The following is a 23,355-nucleotide window of genomic DNA, read 5'->3' on the forward strand; positions in this document are numbered from 1 at the left end:
AATACAGCCTTGATAGTAAAAATAGACAACATAAAGTCGATCCCCCTTCAAACTCTGTCATCGAAAATTCTTTCACTTCAAACATTGTTGGTATGGCTCATTGTGCCAATTGGTTAATTGTTGCTAGTGCATTACTAATCTGTTTCTTAGCATTAGTGATTTGTCCCCGTATCGAGTCCTTAATTTTTCCACCTAGATCTTTTCCTGACAATCCTTCCTCACAATCGTTTAATTCAGTTAAGGCAGTACTGGTCCAAGTTTGTACATGGCTCTGGTGAGGGAAAAACTTGTCACCTTGGACTTGACCTAAGAACTTAAGTTCTCGTACTGATTGGCTAAGTTTGTCCACACTTTCTTCAACATGACCCAAGCAATCCTTCAAGACTTTGTAATCTGTGGCCTTGAGTCCCTTAAGGTTTTTTAGCATCAACATATTTGCTTTTACAGATCCAGTTGTTGCTAAGCTCGTCGACAACGCAGTGCGGGCCTTAACAATATTTTCCAAGGCTGCAGACTCACCTGTATCGAAAATGTACAAGACATAGAGGATCAAGAGAAGCAATTGAAGGGTAGATTTTGCCATGTTTTAGAATAGGGTGAATTTGTTAAATAAGGATGATGCTTAGAACAAACTGAATTTGTTAAATGAGGAGGATGAGGGTTGAAAAGTCTCTATGGAACCATTTATAAAGCTTGCCTTGGTCTATTTTTGTCCTAACGTGAGTTGCGCATCACTGTTGGTGGATACCATGTCAACCATTTGACCATGTAATATAATGATTTTGGCATTTACTTCATTTAGATATGGCATAGATGGACAAAATAGCATAGGACTCTAGCTATGGTCATATTTTATTTTAAGTTCCTAAAAATGATAAATGAGATTATGACTTAATATAAACAATAGGTAAATATCATTTTACTTCTTAAATTATCATTCAAAAATTAATTCAACCCATGTTCTTTTAATAATATCAATTTTATATCTAAACTATTCAATTTTACATCAGTTTTACCCCACCGTTAATTGCCGACTATAATAAAACAGAAGTTACTGATGTGGCATTCAAACTTCACTTGAAATTTCAATGTCACATCAGCAACCTTCGTTTGATTATAAACAGCAACTAATAACAAGTGTAAGGTTGATCCAATTAAATAGTTTAGATGTAAAATTGATATTATTAAAGAATAGGGGTTGAATTAATTTTTAAGTGATAGTTTAGGGAACAAAATGATATTTCCTCACAATATCGTGACTTCATAATTTGTTGTGTAAGTGCACGTATAATTTGAAAAACTTCATGAAATTCTTCTCCTTGCAACATGTAAGAGTTTTAGGGATCAAACATTTTTATCCCTGAAGTAAAAAATTTGTTGCAAAAAACATTTTAGTACCAATTCTTGTCGTTGCAAGGATAATCGCTAAAATGTCATCTTAAAAAGTAAAAAATAAGGATTTTACCCACAAAATTTTAACAAAAAATTCTCTAATAAAAGCAGTTTGGGGACAAAATAATTGTCCCAAAAGGATTTATTTATTTTTAAACAAAACTTTTGGTCTCAAGAGATAATAATTCATCACTAATATTCAAATTTTGTCACTAAAAATAAATTGAAAACAAGTTGACATGTTGATTTGTAGGATGGAATTTCATACAAAGGAAATTCAAAGCTTGAGATGCTGTTTTCCATTTCTTCCATGCTTCTAGGCAAATGATCTTTTCCTGTTGGTTATACACTAGTCTTAACAAATAAAATATAGAATAGAGATCATTTCCCATATACGTCGTTTAGTCACCACACTGAATATATTCTAGAAAGACATCTAATACAAGATGCATCTAGATAGAACTGTACCGTTTAGCAGTCATGATCAAATTTGCAATGCCTTGGCCAATAAGACCACACCCGAATCCAACTGAGCCATACAATATGCCCTGAAACCCAAATGAATAAATCAATCACAGTTAATGGTAAAAACTAGATGGCAGAAAAAACTACTAAACCCAACTTCAGGCATACTGTAACCATAACTAAAACCCAATCTAGAAAACACTTGAATTAGATAAATCAACAATGAAAACAAGAGATGAAGCAAACATACATTTATTTTTATTTATTTTTTCTCCTCCCCTATTGCGATATTAAATGACGAAGCAAGAATATTTAACCAGAAAAAGGTCTGAAGCAAGTAAGTGGGATTTTCAAGATAGAGTGGCAGGAAAGAAAGTTTTCTTTTTGAGATCTGTAGTCCAAAAGGCCACAAGGTAGCATACCACTAACTCAATAAGCCCAGTAACTTATGGTACCTTGTAAAAATAGGTAGCAATCCGCTGTTTCATTGAGAATTTACATCCTGGCCTTTCAGCTTCAAAAACACTGCATATGCAAGAAAGGCCTTTAATTAGAAGCATATGGCAATCAAAGCTTCATTTAGAAGCAAGGCCCTTTAATTCCAAGCTGTAAGTATAAAAATTTAAATCAAGCAAATCCTTAAACCAAACTAAGTCTTGTGGTCCAATTATGTCCCGACACTTGAAACCTTTAGTTTCGGATTGTACAACATAAATATGGTCCATTTTTCTTACATCTGTAGACTCTGAGAAATGTAATGCCTTTCCTCCACTTTCACTTTTTTGCAAGATGCAGGCATGAAATGACAAACGGCACTATATAACACATAAAACCTTTAGAAAATAAAGACAGAGGTACTTGAATAGATTTGGAGGTAATGCAAATATAATTGGGTAGCCCCTCATCCATAAGTTACCAAGCATCAGTTTTAAATCATCTCCCATCTAATGATATTTTTACATTCTCTCAAACTCCACTGTGCCTCTTTAGGCTAAGTAGGCACGACATAAATCGTTGACCTAGGTCATTGAATTCCCAAATTCTAGGCCTTAAATCATTAAACCAGCTCAAGCCAAGTTCCCAAATTAAGTATTAGAAGTGCCAAAAAGGGAGCAAAATTTGATTATAAATGGAGAGTGCAATGATAATGACAAATGTGCAAGTACATCCAATGAGAAAAAAGAGTTTCAAAGTTATATTATGCATCAATAACCTGCTTGGAAGAGCTCCACAAGCACGATTGAATCGTCCAAAGAAACCACTAGATGTAGATGGCTTCCCAATTCGAGTGTACGGTGCTAACATGGAAACCAAAGCAATGTCAACAACCATGCCAACCAAAAGATCTGCAGTGTACAATTCAAATTCTGCCCAAAAATCCTTTCCTCTTTTTTGAAATTCAGCAAAGGTTGTACAACCAGAATCAATGGCTACCTGTGTCTCATCAAATTCATAACATATACTATTAGATGAACACCACCACAATACATTCTAAGGACTCAATGTATAAACATTTACAACATTTAAACATAACTTTCAATATCAATATTTGATCACCTGTTGGTCATCTCAAGTTAATATGGTTGTTACTTCAAAAAATGAAAAGGAAATAAATTGACAAGGTTATAATTATTGGCTTACGCTCCACGCACCATACGAACATTCAACAATATTGGTCAATTGACACACAATATTACATTGCGTGCAAGTACAACCGTTAAGTGACATACTAATGCAACAAAGATAGCAACCAACAAACCTCTGTTCCAACTTTAAAAAGAAAATTCGGATCAGCAAGCATTCGGTTCCGAAGCATTCCACAATACCTCACCAAAAAGCTTAATGGCCAACCTGATCCCTGAAAGGTCAAATACCAAAAGAGTAATGATATACAACCAGAAATTCATATAGAATGAGAAAGCTCACTCTAGACCTTTTATTTTAAAATAAAACATCCATGAAGATGAGTTTTTTTACAAAAATAGCACTTCTAGAGTATTTTTGTATAGTTTTTATGTATGAACAGAGTTTTCCATGCCAAGTAATGATATACAATCAGATAATTCATATAGAAGGATGTGGATCACTTTAAACCTTTCATTTTAAAATAAAACACCCAAGACAAGTTTATTTACAAAAATCGCGCTGTAAAGTTTATTTTTTGGTATAATTTTTATGTGTCAATAGAGATTTCATACAAACAAAAAAATTCATACAAAATTTATATGCCAAAAAGGGCATATCAATCATTATCTACCATGAAATAACATATAGAGAAATCACAAATTTTTTGCTTTCAAAAATGCTTCGTAATTCGTAACTCGAATTTGTGTAGTCTGAATGACTCGAATGTATCAAAACGACGTCGTTTTACTCCAAAATGATATCGTTTTGAGACATTCGAGCTATTCGGGCTACAAATCATATCAAAAATAAATTCTCATTCACCTGCAAATCCAAGTATCGAGTAAGAACCAGTCTGCGAAGTCCCATAGTCTTTGCAGCCTCTAACATATCAGAAGGAAGACTAGCCCCTCGCAATTCAATCTCTCTCATCGCTTCCTCATACTTCATTACCTGTCCAAACTCTTCCTCATCCTCATCATTCTCTTCACCATCACCGCCGCCTCTGCCAGACGGAAACCTCCCATCGCCGCCAAAGCTGCCGCCGCCGCCTGTACTTCCATTGTCAGTTTTCGGTGTAGAGTCCGGCAACACCGTGATTGTCTTCACTGCAGAATCTGAACTAATGCATTTGAATCTGAAAACATCTTTGTCCCTCCTATTGGAGTGTTGCAGAGCCACGATTTTTATGAATTAACTTCGACCATAAAATTCTAACTCCATTGCTTTGTTGAATGAAATCCAATCAAAGAACCATGAGCATTCGAGAATCCCAAATTTGATGATTGAATTGCTACCATATCCATAAATTCTATATCCAAGTACTTCAAGTATGATCAAAGAAAGGAACTTTCAAACGTAACAGTTTAAGAACACAACTCACAACGAATATTCAAGGGATCAAAACCGTAGCGAAACCCTAATGGATGGTTTTGTGCGTCTCAGAGTAGGGGTGAGCAGCGGATATACCGATCCGCCAAAACCGTCCAAACGGAACCGATCCGCCGCATTTTGGACGGATGCGTGATGACGAGTGGATAGTTACGGATTGATTTTCTCCAATCCGCCAATTTGGCGGACGGATGGCGGGTTTGAGATTTTGTGGCTGCAACCGAACCACCAAACTGCCAAATCGCGAGCACCCCTAGTAATTTATAAGACTTTGTATTTTCAATTTGTTTAAATATTATGTTTGTGTTTTCAATTGAAAAAGAGTTTAAATATTCTGTTGAAAAAAAGTTTTCAACTTGAATATATTTTTTGAATTGAGAAAAATAAACGTATTATTCATCTATATTTTTAGTTTTTAAATCTGACTCTAAAAATAATAAATAGAAAATATGATATATGCTGGTTGGTTTTTATTTTCAAAAACATATGTAGATACTGCTCTGTTCTTGGTTTTGGTGGTTTGAATTATTATTATATTTTAAGAATCACAGATTGTAATACTTTATGTGGATGACGCATGTAGTGATCGTGATATTCTAAAGTTTCAAACTTTATTTCTTTGAATAAGGCATACAGTGATTGTAATACTTTTTTAAGTCATTGACTGTAATACTTTCTTTTTCTTTTTTTTTTTTTTTTTTTTTTTGAGGAAGTGCACAAGTTGAATTATGTTGAACATTTATAAAATTTTAAACTGCCAAACCGATTCGCATCCATCTGCCAAACTGCCAATCCGCTCAATCCACATCCGCCGGATTGGCGGACAGATGCGGATTGATTTTCTTCAATCCGCTAATCTGGCGGACGAATAACGGATTGGAGGTTCCGTGGCCGCAACCGACCCGCGCCCACCCATATCTCAGAGAGAGTGTGAGAGAGAGAGAGAGAGAGAGAGAGAGAGAGAGAGAGAGAGAGAGCGAGCGAGGGCCAACTCGGACTTCGGAGCGGGTCGTAATTCCATGCCAGGCGGGTCGGGCTGCAGCTCATGGATCTTGGACGCTGTAAGAACCCATTTGATAAAAAATGCTTTGATGCTGGGCCTCAATTCTTTTATCAAATTCATAGCAAATGAAAAGAGAACCAAACCTTTCATCAAAGTAAGAGATTTTTTTGTGTATCTTTTCGTCAAATTTTGTAGATAGCTGATGTTTTATTAAATTTAAATTTGATAAGAAAAATGCCTCCAAATTGAGCTCCAACCTTTTCATCAAATTGAGGAAGTCTTTATCCTTTTTTCAAATTTTGCAGGTAACTGTTGGTGGACAATCGACCGAACACCTGCTTGTCAATCGGATTTTAGAATGAATTAAGAATTTTGAAAAAAGATTTGATGAAAACTTACTTTAGGCCAGACGACTAGCCGGATGATTTGCCAGATTTGATGAAACCATTGAAGTGTATCATATCAAATCAAACATTTTATCAAATCTTTATTCAAATTTGATGAAACGTTGGAGATGCTCTAAGAATCCTTCATAAATTTTTACATCTAGTTTGTTTTTAAATTTGAGTAAAATGTTTGATTCAAGAGGAAATTTTATTTTGCCCCAAAAATTATTATTTAAAAATTATTTGCATCACATTTTATTTTTCTGTCGATTGTGGCCTATCAATTATGGCCAAGTTCGATTATGGTTTGTGATTGAAATCATAAACTATTTTCAAAGAATAACCTTGACCACATTTATTTTTATTGTTATTATTTCTGTTGACATGCATGCTAACATGGCATAACAGATATGTTAAGAACGTGACAAGATCACATGTTAAATGGCGGGTTAGAAAGTTACCAATTGCAATAATTTGAAGTTAGTTGTTGAGATCAAAGAGTCAAGATCAAATCAAATACCAAATTTGCAAAATGGTTACTATCAAACATGGGATATGGATAATGTTAAGGAAATCATGGGTTGTTGAGGAAATCGTGGGCTTAAGTTATCTCTTTCTCTCATGTGGCTGAGTCTATAAATAGGCCAAGAGAGATACAAAGATGAAGGAATCATCTCAACCACCATTCACAAAACGTGATTTTTATTTAGGAGTAGTTTAGCTTAGCATTTGTTAGGAGTAGATTAATAATAGCTTTTCCATCCCTCACTTCTCTTCTTTCTGTTGATTGCTGTATTTTTTCATTTTTTTGTTCTTGTTTGATCTATTGTAATTGATAGCAAGTGACAATTTAATTGAATAAATATATATTATTTTATGTTCAAATCCTTCTTTACTTAATTAGCTCTAGGGAAGTCCTTAATCTGTTTAAGGCATAGAATTCAACTACAAAACCTGATCTTTTTGTGTTTATTAAAATTTGTTTAAGCCTGTAGATCAATCATTGTCAATCAGGCTTAAACTAAATTTTTTTTCCTAACATAAATTGGCACGCCCGGTAGGACCATTCTAACTTGGAATGATGATGGTGAAGAAGCATCCTTATGGAATCATGCCTTTAATAGGTATGCTTACATCTTATGCACCCATGGATACAAACCGCCAATGGAGTGGCAGTGTTCCTATGGAGATAGATTATCAGTGGAATGCCTCATATTCTGAAAATTGTCAGTGTTATGGTGGTGGTTTTACCACTTTATTGTCAACATAATGGCATGCCAAATGATATGAAAAGAATAATTTGCCATTGTGAGTGTGGGGATATATTTTCTGAGTACCAACACGTGGCAAGGTGACGCCGACGTGTCAGCCGAGGTGCCACGTGTCTTGGTCGTTGTGCCGAGGTCATCTCGGCTAGGCCGAGGTTGCCTCCGAAGATATCGGAATCTGAGATAAGCGGATAAGGGACAAGAGTCCTAGAATGAAGAGGGAACTCAACTTGGATATGGACAAGAGTCCTAGATTGGGAGAAGACTTCCGTTTGGGTAAAGATAAGACTCTTAGAGAGTTTATCCTTATCCCACTGGGAGTCCCAGATTAGCAGTAATCCTAAGTCCATTAGGGCCAGGCTCCTATTGGGACCAGGATTGTATTGGCTATAAAAAAGAGGCACCCCCATGGGTCTAAGGTATGCTTTTGATACTCAAGCTTGTGAGTTTAGTACTTGATTTATCTTTGAGAGATATACTGACTTGATCGTCGGAGTGCCCCCGGGTGGTCGAAACCACCGCGGGATTCTTATATTTCTGTTGCAGGTCAGTCAGGTGCCATCTATTCTGCCAGTGCTCTCCAGCTGGTTACTAAGTGGGCAGTGTGGTCGAAAAATCACCCACACAATTTGGCGCCGTCTGTGGGAATCGAACGAAGAATAGATGGCCAATGACGGACAAAAGGATCAGATTGGAGACAACGCTCCTGCTGGGAATGGGAGATCTATCAAACTCGACGTTGAAAGGGATAATAGCAACACAGAAACTCGTGACCAAAGTCACGGAGTGAAAAACGCTGGCCAGGAAGGTGACGCACCAAAGACAACAGATTGAAGCGGATACTACAACAAAGATGACCTCCAGGTATGGAAGGATAGATACCTGCGGAGGAACGAAGACCCTTCCAAAGGGGATGCAAAGTCAGGGGGGCATGAGCGATCCCAAGGAGATAACATTCAAGTATAGAAGAACTCATCCTGAGTGAGTAGATCCCGGATTCCAGATCCTGGATCCTAGATCCGAAAAGACATGATATCAGCCTAGACAAGTAGGCCCGAGAAGACGAGAGCTCAACCTAAGTAAGCAGATCTCGGATTCCAGATCCCGGATCCTAGAAGACATGATCTCAGCCTATACAAGTAGGCCCGAGAAGACGAGAGCTCAACTTAAGTGAGCAGATCCCGGATTCCAAATCCCGGATCCTAGAAGACATGATCTCGGCCTAGATGAGTAGGTCCGAGAAAAGAAGAGCTCAACCTGAGTGAGCAGATCCAAGATTCTAAAAGATAAGATCTCGGCACCTAAGTCTGAGAAGAGAAGAGCACAATGAGCAGATCTCAGATCCTAGAAGATAAAAAAAAAACATACAAGGTCAAACTGCAGTTAGCCAGGTTGAAGACCTTTTATAAGGTCCACAAAAGAGCATGTGAAACCTATGCAGGGGGCAGAGATAAGAACAATCTGTTTACCACTTGTTGAAATTTGTAGCAATTTACAAGTTGGTTAAACTGATATGATGCTTAACGCTTGTTGAAATTTGTAGCAATTTACAAGTTGAAGTTAAGCTGAGATGGTTCCTTATCTTCACTTGTTGAAATTTGTAGCAATTTACAAGTTGAAGTTAAGCCGAGATGGTTCCTTATCTTCACTTGTTGAAATTTGTAGCAATTTACAAGTTGAAGTTAAGTTGAGATGGTTCCTTATCTTCACTTGTTGAAATTTGTAGCAATTTACAAGTTGAAGTTAAGCGGAGATGGTTCCTTTTCTTTACTTGTTGAAATTTGTAGCAATTTACAAGTTGAAGTTAAGCGGAGATGGTTCCTTATCTTCACTTGTTGAAATTTGTAGCAATTTACAAGTTGAAGTTAAGCCGAGATGGTTCCTTATCTTCACTTGTTGAAATTTGTAGCAATTTACAAGTTGAAGTTAAGCTGAGATGGTTCCTTATCTTCACTTGTTGAAATTTGTAGCAATTTACAAGTTGAAATTAAACCGAGATGATGCTTAACCGAAGTTAAGCCAAAAATGATGTTTAACCGAAGTTAAGCCGAGATGATGCTTAACTGAAGTTAAGCCAAAGATGATGTTTAACCGAAGTTAAACTGAGGTAATGCTTAACCCAAGTAAAAGCCGAGATGATGTTGAAACTTAAGAAAAGTTTACAAGTTAGGTTAAGCCAAGAAGATGCTTAACACTTGTTGAAATTTGTAGCAATTTACAAGATAACGTTAAGCCGACATATGATCATCTGTTGAAATTTGCAGCAATTTACAGGTTGAGGAAAAAGCTAAGTATGTTGTTTAAACACTTGATGAAATTCGTAGCAATTTACAAATAGATTATTGTTTAACACTTGTTATGTTAATCCTTGTTGATCCCTGTTACAGTATATGTTAATCCTTGTTGAAATTTGTAGCAATTTACAAGTAGGCTAGACCGAGATCACCGTTTAAACACTTGTTGAAACTTGAGAAAAAGTTTGCAAAGTTAACATTGAGTAGTACATGTTTCACACTTGTTAGAATTTATGAAAAGTTTGCAGGTCAGTATCTTGCTGAAGTAAAAAGTTTTGTAGCTATTATACCCGAGGTATGTAACCCCGAGGAGATTGCACAGTTAAAGGTATATGTTGAAGGCGGACGCATGACTCAGGTCTACAGAACACTAAAAGCACTCTTAGAAGATCTGATGAGGCAAGGCAATCTGAAGGGACCTCGTCGATGAGACCAGAACAAAGGAAAGAACAGGAAAAATTGCCTCGGGCGCCAGCAGCTCCGCCTCCCCCAGCACAACAACCTCAGACAGGAAGACCTCGGGTAATTAATCTAATTCACTCGAGGGTCAATGAGAACGAAATTAGGGGGGAGACTCAGAAGGTGAAACACCTGCAACATGTGTACCAAGTCGGGGACAAGAGACATCGGGCAGATGAGTGCTTGGGACCAGTAGTGTCTTTTACCGAAGCCGACCTCGAAATGGTCCAGCACCCGCATAATGATGCTTTGGTAGTATCTCTCTAGGTTGGGGAGTGCCAAAGTGAAACACATCCTAATTGAACAAGGAAGCTCTTGTGACATCATGTATGTCCGATGTTACAAGGAGCTCGGCCTTCATCTAGACGATATGGAGTAACCCAATGGCCCAATGGTTGGGTTCAATGGAACGCCGACATGGTTACTAAGAGCAGTAAGCTTGGAGGTGCAGGCTGGCACCAGAAAGATCACAACAGAATTCACCATCATCGACACTCCATCTCCTTATAAATCTTGGGAAGATCATGGTTGCATGCAATGGGGGCAGTTCCCTCAACATTACATCAACTATTGCGGTTCCCAACAGAACATGGGATTGAAGAAGTCAGAGGGGATCAACTACAGGCGGAGAATTACTCCATGGCAGCAATGAAATCCACTTGCAGCATTCGAGAACCAGAGAAGGCAGAGATTGAAAACGAGGACATAGAGGTCCTAGATGATGTCGGCAAGGAGCCAGCCGAGAGGAGTGAAGAGGCACTGAAAATCCTCGTCCAGGAGAGGAATGAAGAACGCTTCTTTTTTCTCGGCTCGGGCTTAGCCGAAGAAGAATAAAGAAAACTGGAAACTTTTCTAAGAGCAAGTATAAAGGTGTTTGCCTAGACACTTTATGAAATGCCTGGCATTGACCTCGAGGTCACATACCACAAATTGAACGTCGACAAGTTGGCCAAACCTGTAATCCAACAAGCAAGAGGACCAACATTGATACACGTCGAAGCAGTAGAGGAAGAAGTAGACAGACTTCTGGAGCCCAGGGCCACCCAAGAAGTCAATTACCCGACATGGCTATCAAATACAGTGGAAGAAGAAATGATAATCAAGGAGCAAGGAATGTTAACATCGGCCAACAGCAGACATTTTTCAGAAGCAAAAAAAGTGGTTCAGCATTGGCAGTCAGCTGGGAAGAGCTTCTTTACCATTATCTCGGCAACAAGTTCAAGAAGGGACGTGGTTCTAAGACTATGCAGAAAACAGAAACGAAAGCAAGAATCTGGAAAAAGACACAGAAAACAGAAACAAGAATGTGATTCGTAATCAGGAATGGTGATGAAGCTATCAAGAAATCAAGACAAAAAGATTGCACAAGTGTGTTAAGCCAAGAACAGTGGCAGAAATCAATAGATGTGTGAACAGTGTGTATTCAAGAAGATGATTTGGAAACAACGGGTAAAACAACAATGGTGATTAACAATGAAGCAGAGCTTCTTGGAAAACAACAAGAAATAAAACCAGGAGGAACAGTGGCTTACCAGAAAGAGGGAAGCTGGAATGAGAATTACCGAAGTCTGACGACAATGACAGAATGACGTAAGCTTCACCGGAGGAGAGGAACGAAGACAGTTGCAGAAGCTTGAAAGCTTGGAACAATGACGGATTTAAGCAAAAGAGCTAGAAAGAGAAAAAGCCAGAGGATTGAATGAAAAAACAGAAGTCAAGAAGATGACAAAGTTCAAAGAATAAAGCCAAGTACACAGGCACTAAGTAAGTATGTGAAAAACAAGAAAGTAATGAACCAGACATGATGCTAGCAACAGAAAGCGGCTATGACAAGAACAGTTTCAGGCATTTTAGCAATAAATCAAAAACTTGAAGACAGACGAGAACAGAAGGCCATAGATGGTAAATAAATAGATTCAAAGTAAATCAGAAGAATTATGAAAGATTGAGCTTAATAAAAAAGTAAGAATTTATGAACTTACCAAATGAGCGCCGATATGAAAATCGCCGGAGTCAAATAGATGACTGGAAATCGGGAACTCACCAGAGAGTGTGAGTGGAACAGTTGCAAAGCTCTTGGAGTTTACGAATTAATGGAACCGGAACCTCGGTTAAGAGGTGTGATCTTGAGCAGCTTGGAAAGCATGAAGCTTGATACTTAACAGAAGTAGACAGTAAAGTCCAGGGAACTTTGAGGTCGGCGAGTTTGATCTCGGGCAAAGGGGCACAGATAAACGAACAGTGTAGGTTCCATCACCTCAGAATGCCGAGGTAATAGAACCTAGGGGGCAGTTGTGGGGATATATTTTCTGAGTACCAACACGTGGCAAGGTGACGCCGACGTGTCAACCGAGGTGCCACGTGTCTTGGTCGTTATGCCGAGGTCATCTCAGCTAGGCCGAGGTTGCCTCTGAAGATATCAGAATCCGAGATAAGCAGATAAGAGACAAGAGTCCTAGAATGAAGAGGGAACTCAACTTGGATATGGACAAGAGTCCTAAATTGGGAGAAGACTTCAGTTTGGGTAAAGATAAGACTCTTAGCGAGTTTATCATTATCCCACTGGGAGTCCCAGATTAGCAGTAATCCTAAGTCCATTAGGGCCAGGCTCCTATTGGGACTAGGAATGTATTGGTTATAAAAGATAGACACCCCCATGGGTCTAAAGTATGCTTTTGATACTCAAGCTTGTGAGTTTAGTACTTGATTTATCTTTGAGAGATATACTGACTTGATCGTCGGAGTGCCCCCGGGTGGTCGAAACCACTGCGGGATTCTTATATTTCTGTTGCAGGTCAGTCAGGTGCTATCTATTCTGCTAGTGCTCTCCAGCTGGTTACTAAGCGGGCAGTGTGGTTGGAAAATCACCCACACAGTGAGGATGAAATTTATTGGTACGGGAGTAAAATTTTTGCCCTAAAAGAAGAAATTAATTCTCTTTATAGGCAAAGATTTCAAATAATTTCATTATCTCTGTATTATTTGACGCAAAGAGATTTAAATTACTATGATAAAAAAACTCATCGACTTAAAGGCCAAATTTTTCTAATTGATGAAGAAATTTTATATTGAAAGCAAAAATCAAAAGGCATAATGGCCAATGGAAAATTAAGATATGAAAATAATGTGGCTCATACGGTTAACACACATATTTTTTAAGAGCCAATCATTCATGAAAAGTCAGCCAAGGTATGTGGCTCGAAGGGTTAGCACATCAAGTCAAGGAGATAATATGATTTTGGATAATTTTCATAAGCCATTAATGGCTAAAATTAAAAAACAACCCATTCTCTAAAAAAATATTGAGAATCCTGATGATAAAGATTTACTTGGGGGGCATGATGTTTTGCCAAATGTGGCAAAAAGTGACAAGTCATTAATGGCTAAAAAAAGAAAAAGAAAAGAACAACCCATTCTCTCAAAAAATGTTAAAAAAATCATCACAAAATGATGGTAAAAATTTACTTGTGGGGCATGATTTTAAGCCAAAGATGTCTGAAAATTATGAATTCACGTTCATTGAATGTGAATTTTTGGCATTATTCGAAGTGTCAAAATTTATGAATTTTTCATAACATTCAATTATGTGAGTTTTGGGATCCAACATCCACTTTGGACATGTGGATCATACCAAAAATTAATTTTCATGACATGGTTTGAAAAACAACAATGGATGAAAAATGTTATATGTAATAAATTCTCTTTAATTAGCTAAAATGTGGCTAACAAAGAATTGCTTTATTTTAAAAATAAGGGATATACTTTTTGCTATGTCACTCGATAAAGCCAAAGATGGAGTGTTCGCCAAATCGACAATGGTAGATTAAAAATTATTATGGATGTAATATAACTTTTCAAGAATCTGAATTATTTGCACCATAAAATACTTTATGTTGATTGTGCTAAAACGCCTTATAATTCATTTAATCGGATTTCATTCTTCAATCCATTTAAATGAGGGGGCATTATTTGCATTACATTTTATTTTTCTGTCAATTGTGGCCAAGTTCGATTATGGTCTGTCAATTGACATTATAAACTATTTTCAAAGAATAACCTTAAGCACATTTGTTTTTATTGTTATTATTTCTGTTAACATGCATGCTAGCGTGGCATGACAGATGTATTAAGAACCTGGCATGATGACGTGTTAAATGGAGGGCCGAAAAGTTAGCAATTGCAGCAATTTGAAAGTTAGTTGCTGTGATCAAGGAGTCAAGATCAAATCAAGGACCAAATCTGTAAAATGGTTCCTATCAAACATGGGATATGGATAATGTTGAGGAAATCATGGGCTTGTTGAGAAAATCGTGAGCTTAGGTTATCTCTTTCTCTCATGTAACTGAGCCTATAAATAGGCCAAGATAGGTACAAAGAGGAAGAAATCATCGCAACCACCATGGATAAAACGTGATATTTATCTAGGAGTAATTTGACTTACCATTTGTTAGGAGTAGATTAATAATAGTTTTTCCAACCCTCACTTCTCTTCTTGTTGTTGATTATTGTATTTTTTTCATTTCTTTGTTCTTATTTGAGTTATTGTAACTGATAGCAAGTAGTAATTTAATTGAATAAATAAATATTCTTTTCTATTCAAATCCTTCTTTACTTAATTATCTTCAGGGAAGTTCTTAATCTGTTTAAGGTATAGAACTTAACCACAAAACCTTATCTTTTTGTGTTTATTAAAATTTGTTTGAGCCTGTCAATAAATCACCGTTGATTGGGCTTAAATTGGATTTTTTTTTTGCTAACATAAATCAATTTAACTCATATTTTTTTAATAATATTGATTTTACATCTGAACTATTTAATTTTGAATCAATTTTACTTATCCTGTTAGCTTACATTTATAATTAAACAAAAGTTGCTGATGGACACCAAAATTTATTTTAAAACTTTATTTCACTCCCTTCCAAAATATCAATTTGACCCCCAATATATAAAAAAATTTAGCATCTCTTAAGTAAGTGCACTTATTTGGATCACATCACTTCGCTACTTTTTTACACATTTTTTTATAAAAAATCAAAAAGTATATTTATTTAGATTATCTCAACCAACCCAATTTAATAGTTTTCATCTAATAGAGGTGAGAAAATTAAATTTTGAATAATATTTGCAAGAAACAATGTTTTTAAAAAAATCATTTAAAATTGTCACTTAGAAACAAGTTATTTTAGTAATTTTTTTATTAAAATATGAGGAAAAAAAATAATATGTTTGAAATAATTTTTTAACTTTTTATAAAAATAAAATGTGTAAAAAATAAAGAGAAATAATTTTTGACTTTTTTTTGTATAGTATGTTTGTTTTTTTGCTTTTTTTTTTTTAAATTCTTAACTTTTCAAATTACTTTAAGTCAACTCTAGAAAAGCTAATTGAGCCCAAAATTCTAAGTCCCCCCCCTCTCAATTGTAACTAATTTATCACACAAATTAAAGTAGTGGGTTGCAAAATGTGTGCGTAAAAATCTACACCATACATGTTTCGAGAGAAATATTTTCCACTGAGATTCGAAAAATGATATTGAATGATGAAAATTATTATTAAATATTTAAAATTTAAGATAAATTGTAAATGTACTTTTTGTGATGCTTAAAATATGAATTGTCTCCTGTAATTCTAGAAATTACATCTCACCCATTCAAGTTTGTAATCGCATAACAAATGACATATTTTATAATTAAATTATCAAGTCAATTAATGATTTTAATGATGTTATGAATATATTTCAATTAATTCAAATAATTTTATTATTATGTAGGAGAGTAATTAGAAATTTTATTTTTTTTTCATTAATTCTGTTAAATAAAAAATATTAAGAAGGTGTATTGTGATTTCCAAAACTATAGGACGTAATTTGTATTTTAAACAAATCTTAAAGAATGTACTTGTATAATACCTTTAATTTTATTTATTTTTATATATTTAGAGGTCTTATTTATATTTTAGATATAGTTTTGGGAGGCAAAATAAAGTTTCAAATAAAATTTTGGTGCCGTGTTAGTAACTTTTATTTAATTATAGACAACAGTTGATAGCGGAATAAAATATTATGCAATTTCAATATAAAATTGATATTATTAAAAGAATATAGATTAAAATAATTTTTTATAGATTATTTAGAGATTATTTAGAGATAAAATGAATTTTTTTTCTTGATTTGATATGAATTATTTCAACCGTGTTATCAAATTTTCATCAAAATCTAAGCTCGCCTCAATCTAATCATTTGTATCCCACCCCTTCCATAGGATTAAGTTATTCCTCATATGGGATACATTGTCCAAATCAGACTAGTAGTCCAAAGATCCTTTTTTATTTTTATTTTTACACTAAAACATGGATAAAAGTTTTTGTTGGACAAAGAAATCATTCCCACGATTATTTATTACCAAACAAACATGGCCTTACATGATTCTACGACCATCTTCAATTTTTTTTTTCCAATACATCATATATTATTGAAAGTTTATATTTCCACACACCTTTGAATGGGGTGGAATGGAATGTTAGACAACCAAATGTTAGTAACCACCCGGCGATACGATCAATTATACAATCAGAGATCTGACGGATCAAATTGAACCTGGAAATGTTTGAGTGTAATGCACTCATACCCAAATGGGTACACCACATTCATTCATAGTGTGCCTCTTGGCCTATAAATATGCAATGGTCCAACCCGAAAAAATACTTCTCCGAATTCAGAATTATCGTTGCAATTCTAACTCTCTCCAAAATTAGCATTATGGTTTCGCTAATTTCTAATATCGACTTATTGTAAACTTGAAAATTAGTGTCTTGGTTCTCTTATTCATCTCAAGGGTATCTTAGAATCGAATTCGCAATAACATTGTGCACATTATCTGGTGGAGAAAAAAATATTGCCTTGAGAAACTGACGGCGCAACGCAATTTGAAATAAGTAGATTTTATCATTTCGTTAGAGGTTCTCCAAAACTGCAAACTTGAAGATCTGAATTTTTCTAACAAATTGTCCTTTTAACTTCTTGGTAAAACATTAGAGTGACAAGATGTTCAAACAAGATATACCACCAACCCTTGATGAGTCTCATGCAACTGAGTAGAGGGAAAAATAAAGAAATAACAATTAATGCATCTCCAGACTCATTTGTTTTTTTTTATTTTTGTAGGACTCAGGTTTAAGAGCTTGAGATAAGTGTAGATGGTACGAATTTTTCTATTCTCAATGAAGGTACACTAAGGTTAAGGGTGGTTGTGACTCCTAATAGACAAACAAAAAAACCCTCATATACTAAGGTCTCAAAATAATTTATATGATTGAATGGCCTCAGTCTCGAAAAAGTGATATAGAAACTCAACTTCTTTTATGAATATTGTTAAAATTAAACTTTGAAACAATATGAACAATGACAAAACCACTTGAATACAAAATTCAATTATATATTAATTCTGAAGAGTCGTCGAGTGCCACTTTAATTGATAAATCATTTAGTACGCATATTGAAAAATAATGTTTCTTATGTTACTTTTGCATCCTCTTAATTCATATTCTTAAATAAATAAAACAAAACCACAAGGAACTAATAATTATGATTTTTTTAACCACGTGTCATATCACATATTTTAAAGTTCCCATACAAGGTCTCAAAATACAATCTTCATGATAAAAACAAACGACATAAAGTCGATCCCCCTCATACTCTGTGTCATCTGAACCTTTTGCAATTCAAACATTGTTGGTATGGCTCATTGTGCCAATTGGTTAATTGTTGCTAGTGCATTACTAATAAGTTTCTTAGCATCAGTGACCTGTCCTTGTATGGAGCCCTTAATTTTACTATCTATAGCTTTGCTTGACAATCCTTCCTCACAATCATCTATTTCAGTTAAGGCAGCACTAGTCCAAGTTTGCACGTTGCCCTTGTGAAAAACAAACTTGTCACCCTTGACTTGGCCCAAGAACTTAATCTCTCGTACTGATTGGCTAAGTTTGTCCACACTTTCTTCAACATGACCCAAGCAATCCTTCAAGACTTCGGAATCTGTGGCCTTAAGTCCCTTAAGGGTTTTTAGCTTCAACATATTTGCTTTTATGGATCCAGCTGTTGCTAAGCTTGTCGTCAACGCAGTGCGGGCCTTAACAATATTTGCCAGGGTTGTGGATTCACCTGTACTCGAAATGTACAAGACATAGAGGGCCAGGACAAGCAATTGAAGGGTAGGACTTGCCATGTTTTAGAGTAGTGTGGATTTATTGATTGAGGAGGATGGTTTAGAATAGAGTGAATTTGTTAAATGAGGAGGATGCAGGTTAAGAGGTCTCTATGGCAACATTTTATAGAGCACGCCTTGGTCTATTTTTGTTCTAACGTGAGTTGCGCGTAACCCTTGGTGAATATTGTGTCACCAATTTGACCATGTACCATAGCAATTTCAGCATTTACTTTATTTAGATAAGGTATAAATGCGCAAAATATACACTATCGAACTTGAAAACTGCATAAACTCATATGAACCAATCATATTTGTTGTGTAAATCACGTATAATATGAAAAATTTTGTGAAATTCATTTCCTTGCAACATGTAAGAGTTTTATGAAGCAAGTGTTTTTGTCTCTAATGTGAAAAATTTGTTGCAAAAAATATATTAAAGTCTCAAAATAATTTGTATGATAAAATGACCCCAACTTTGGAAGAAGTGATGTAGAAACTTAACTTCGATTATGAATATTATTAAAATTAAACTTTGAAATAAGATGAAAGATGACACAAAAATCTTAAGTCTGAAATTCAATGGCATATTGATTCTAAAAAGTTGTCAATTGCCATTTAAATTAATGAATCAAATGATATGTATGCATATTAAAAAATAGAAAAAAAAAATATTTTGCTCTCTAAACTATCACTCAAAAATCATTTCAACACATGTTATTTTAATAATGTTAATTTTACACCTAAACTATTTGATTTTGAATCAATATTTACTCTTGCCGTCGACTGCCAACTATGGTCAAATGAAAATTATTGATGTTACATTAGAACTTCATTTTACCCCAAACTAACTCCAAAATATCAATTGACCCCTAAATTTATAAACATAAATAAATTTGAATATTTAATCATTCTATATTGCTACGAAAATCTCAAAAGAATATGCTTCTTTCAAAATACGTGTGGTCTAGATTTTTTACCAACACGATTTTCAACCTAGTACTAATTGATCAGTCCTATTAAAATTAATCTGAAATATAAGATAGTTAGAATTATTGAGAGAGAGAGAGAGAGAGAGAGAGAGAGAGAGAGAGAGAGAGAGAGGGAGAAGATTTAGAATTTTGGACTCAATTAGTTTTTACATGTAATTTGATTTTAAATTTAAGTAAAATGTTTGATTTAAAAGGAAATTTTATTTTGCCCCTAAAATTTAGTATTGAAAAATCAATTTATCTCATATTTTTTTAATAATATAATTTTATATATGAACTATTTATTTTTGCATCAATTTTACTCATCCCATTAGCATACATTTATAATCAAGCAGAAGTTGTTGATGTGACACTAAAACTTATTTTGAATTTATTTTATTGCCTCCCAAAATATCAATTTGACCTCTAATATAATAATAATAATAATAATAATAATAATAATAATAATAATAATAATAATAAATAGAAAAAATAGCATCTCCCAAATAAGTGCACTTATTTGGGTCACATCACCTCTCTATTTTTCTGTATATCTTTTTATAAAAAATCAAAAAATACACTTATTTGGATCATCTCAAACAACTCAATTTAACGCCTTGTTTGTGATGTGTTAGAATAGCACATCTTTTTATCTTTTTTGGGACTACATCAACTTTTATTTGGGTCACATCACCTCTCTATCACATTTCACATCGTTTCATTAAAAGTTAAAGTATTAATGAGTGGTTTGGGATGATTTAAATAAGTGTATTTTTTAAATTTTTATGAAAAGATGCGTAAAAAAATAAAGAGGTGATGTAACCTCAAAAAGTTAAAAAGTGTATACTTATTAATTTATGCGAAACCATACAACACTTAGCCTACGTTTGGCATGTAGACTAATTTGGCTTTTTGGCTAAATTGACCGCAAAAAGATAAAATAGGCTAAAATGTCCAGAAGACAAAGTGTCCCATTCAAACTATAATCATTTTATTTGTTTTGTCACAAAAATAAAAAAAGCCAAAAAGCTCAATCCAAACGAACTTTTTCCTTAGGCTAAAATATCCAAAAGGCCAAAAGGCTAATATAGATCCCAAACGGATAATAGTTTTCATCTAGAAAAGGTGGGAAAATTAAATTTTATATAATATTTGCAAGAAACAATTATTTAAAAAAAAAAAAACCTTCATTTAAAATCGTCACTTGGGCAAGCTATTTTAGTAATTTTTTAATTTTTTGACAAAATATGAGGTAAAAAAACTAGTATATTTGAGATAATTTTTTGACCTTTTACCAAAAAAAAAAATGTAAAAAGTAGAGAGAATAAATTTTTTGAATTTTTTTTGTATAGTATGTATGTTTGTTTTTTTAATTGTTTTAATTTTTTTTTTGATTTTTAGGCTAAAATAGTAAGTTGCCTTGAGTCTCAAATTACTTTGAGTTGACTCCAGAAAAACTAAGGCCTTATTTGTCATAATCTAAAAAAGCTAAAAAGTTAAAAAGTCACTATCCTATTTAAGTCATATCATCTTATTTAAGTCACATCATTTTTCTACCACATCACTTCAAATCCAACCCATATTTCATAAAAACTTAAAAAGTGTACTTATTTAAATTATCCCAAACTACCTCTAATTGAGCCCAAAATTAAGTCTACTAACTCTCTCTCTCTCTCTCTCTCTCTCTCTCTCTCTCTCTCTCTCTCTCTCTCTCTCTTCTTTAACAATTGCAACTAGTTATTAATATAAAATGACCCCAACTTTCGAAGAAGTGATATAGAAACTTAACTTTGATTATGAATATTGTTAAAATTAAACTTTGAAATAAGATGAAAGATGACACAAAAATCTTAAGTCTGAAATTCAATGGCATATTGATTCTAAAAAGTTGTCAAGTGCCATTTAAATTAATGAATCAAATGATATGTATGCATATTAAAAAATAGAAAAAAAAAATTATTTTGCTCTCTAAACTATCACTCAAAAATCATTTCAACACATGTTATTTTAATAATATTAATTTTATACCTAAACTATTTGATTTTGAATCAATTTTTACTCTTGCCGCCGACTAACTATGGTCAAATGAAAATTACTAATGTTACATTAGAACTTCATTTTTCCCCCAAACTAACTCCAAAATATCAATTGAGCCCTAAATTTATAAACATAAATAAATTTGAATATTTAATCATTTTATATTGCTTCGAAAATCTCAAAAGAATATGTTTCTTTCAAAATACATGTGGTCTAGATTTTTTACCAACACGATTTTCAACCTAGTACTAATTGATCAGTCCTATTAAAATTAATCTGAAAGATAAGATAGTTAGAATTATTGAGAGAGAGAGAGAGAGTAGATTTAGAATTTTGGACTCAATTAGTTTTAACATGTAATTTGATTTTAAATTTAAGTAAAATGTTTGATTTAAAAGGAAATTTTATTTTGCCCGCAAAATTAGTATTCAAAAATCAATTTATCTCATATTCTTTTAATAATATAATTTTATATATGAACTATTTATTTTTGTATCAATTTCACTCATTCCATTAGCATACATTTATAATCAAATAGAAGTTGTTGATGTGACACTAAAACTTATTTTGAATTTATTTTATTGCCTCCCAAAATATCAATTTGACCTCCAATATATATATATATATATATATAACAATAATAATAATAATAAATAGAAAAAATAGCATCTCCCAAATAAGTTATTTGGGTCACATCACCTCTCTATTTTCTTTACTGTAGACGTCTCCGAACGTCCCGGGAGGGAAATCTCCCGTTTTGTTCATTGGGCTCATTACAGTTCAGGACTCAATGTCACGGTCCTGTATCTAATCTCGCAGAGTGCAATGCAAGACCGATGAAATCATCAAAGAGTCCAAATCTGACAAATCGTTTTTGAAAATAGATTTTTTTTTTGAAAGAAGTGCCAAACATGGACTGCTTTGCCAGATACAGAGTCGCCACCTAAATATTTTATTTTTGGGAAATTTAGGAAACCCTGACTCGTTGCCTAAGGCCACGTGTCTGTCATCTCCAAAGTTGTCTCGGCTCGGGAACTTGGGTACGATTGGGGAAGGTCACTCCGTGAGCACCCCCGCTCGCCCGATCAAATATCGGCCTCTACTAACCATGATATCTAGTTTTGAAAACATTATGCGTTCTTAATCCGGTTATTAGCCTAGATTTACTATGTGATGCGCACAGCATACAAGTATAGACAGGATCGCCAGATTTGGAACGAAACATCTCATGTTTGTTTATTTGAAAATGGTTTGATGGTGCTACTCGTAAGTAGGTTAAAATGTGGATTTGCCACCCTCTGGTGGGCTTAGAAAACAAGATGATTTGCCACTATCTAGTGGGCTTAAAACTCGCATTTAATGAATTGTTCCAATTCGGATAACCCAACCTTCACCCACAAGCATTCAGGCAGGTATATCATATAAGCACATAGCCTCATGGTAAGCATGCTATCATGGCAGTCACTCACACACATGCAAGGATGCTAAAGCATAAAACTTACTGAGTACTCCAAGCCAAAAAAGAAGCTATGTTAGAAATCCATGCATGATCCTAACTATACAGAAATGCCTAATGCAACACATGCAAAATGCAACTAAGATAGGCTCGACTATTCTAAGATGGCATATGAAATGTTACAGCTAACACGTATTCAACTTGGAATTGAAATACAAATGCAGTTAGTATGATGCGCCGAGCCCGGTGCATGTAAGACAGATGAATGATGCAAACATGCTATCATACTGTATGCTAATTGAAACATGCCCTAATCTAACCATCATAAGCTGGTAAATAAAAGGGAGAAAGACGTGGGGTTGGAAGATATACATCACACTCACGCACACTTATTACAATTGTGCC

At 34.4% G+C, this 23,355-nt stretch overlaps 1 protein-coding gene across 1 annotated transcript; it reads right to left on the minus strand.

Moving 5' to 3' along the window:
* Positions 1–3: 3 nt before the first annotated feature.
* Positions 4–18,507, minus strand: LOC114308685 (uncharacterized). Its single transcript, XM_082905048.1, has 8 exons — positions 18,060–18,507; positions 4,736–4,805; positions 4,306–4,639; positions 3,617–3,715; positions 3,071–3,291; positions 2,313–2,382; positions 1,861–1,940; positions 4–519 (listed from the first exon to the last, which is right to left on the minus strand). Exons 1-8 carry the CDS (start codon positions 18,505–18,507, stop codon positions 516–518), a joined length of 1,326 nt encoding a protein of 441 aa, XP_082761174.1. The 3' UTR covers positions 4–515.
* Between the last annotated feature and the right edge of the window lie 4,848 nt (positions 18,508–23,355).

The sequence above is a fragment of the Camellia sinensis genome, chromosome 14, assembly GCF_055761805.1.
Source record: "Camellia sinensis isolate YWXY chromosome 14, ASM5576180v1, whole genome shotgun sequence".
NCBI lineage: Eukaryota > Viridiplantae > Streptophyta > Magnoliopsida > Ericales > Theaceae > Camellia > Camellia sinensis.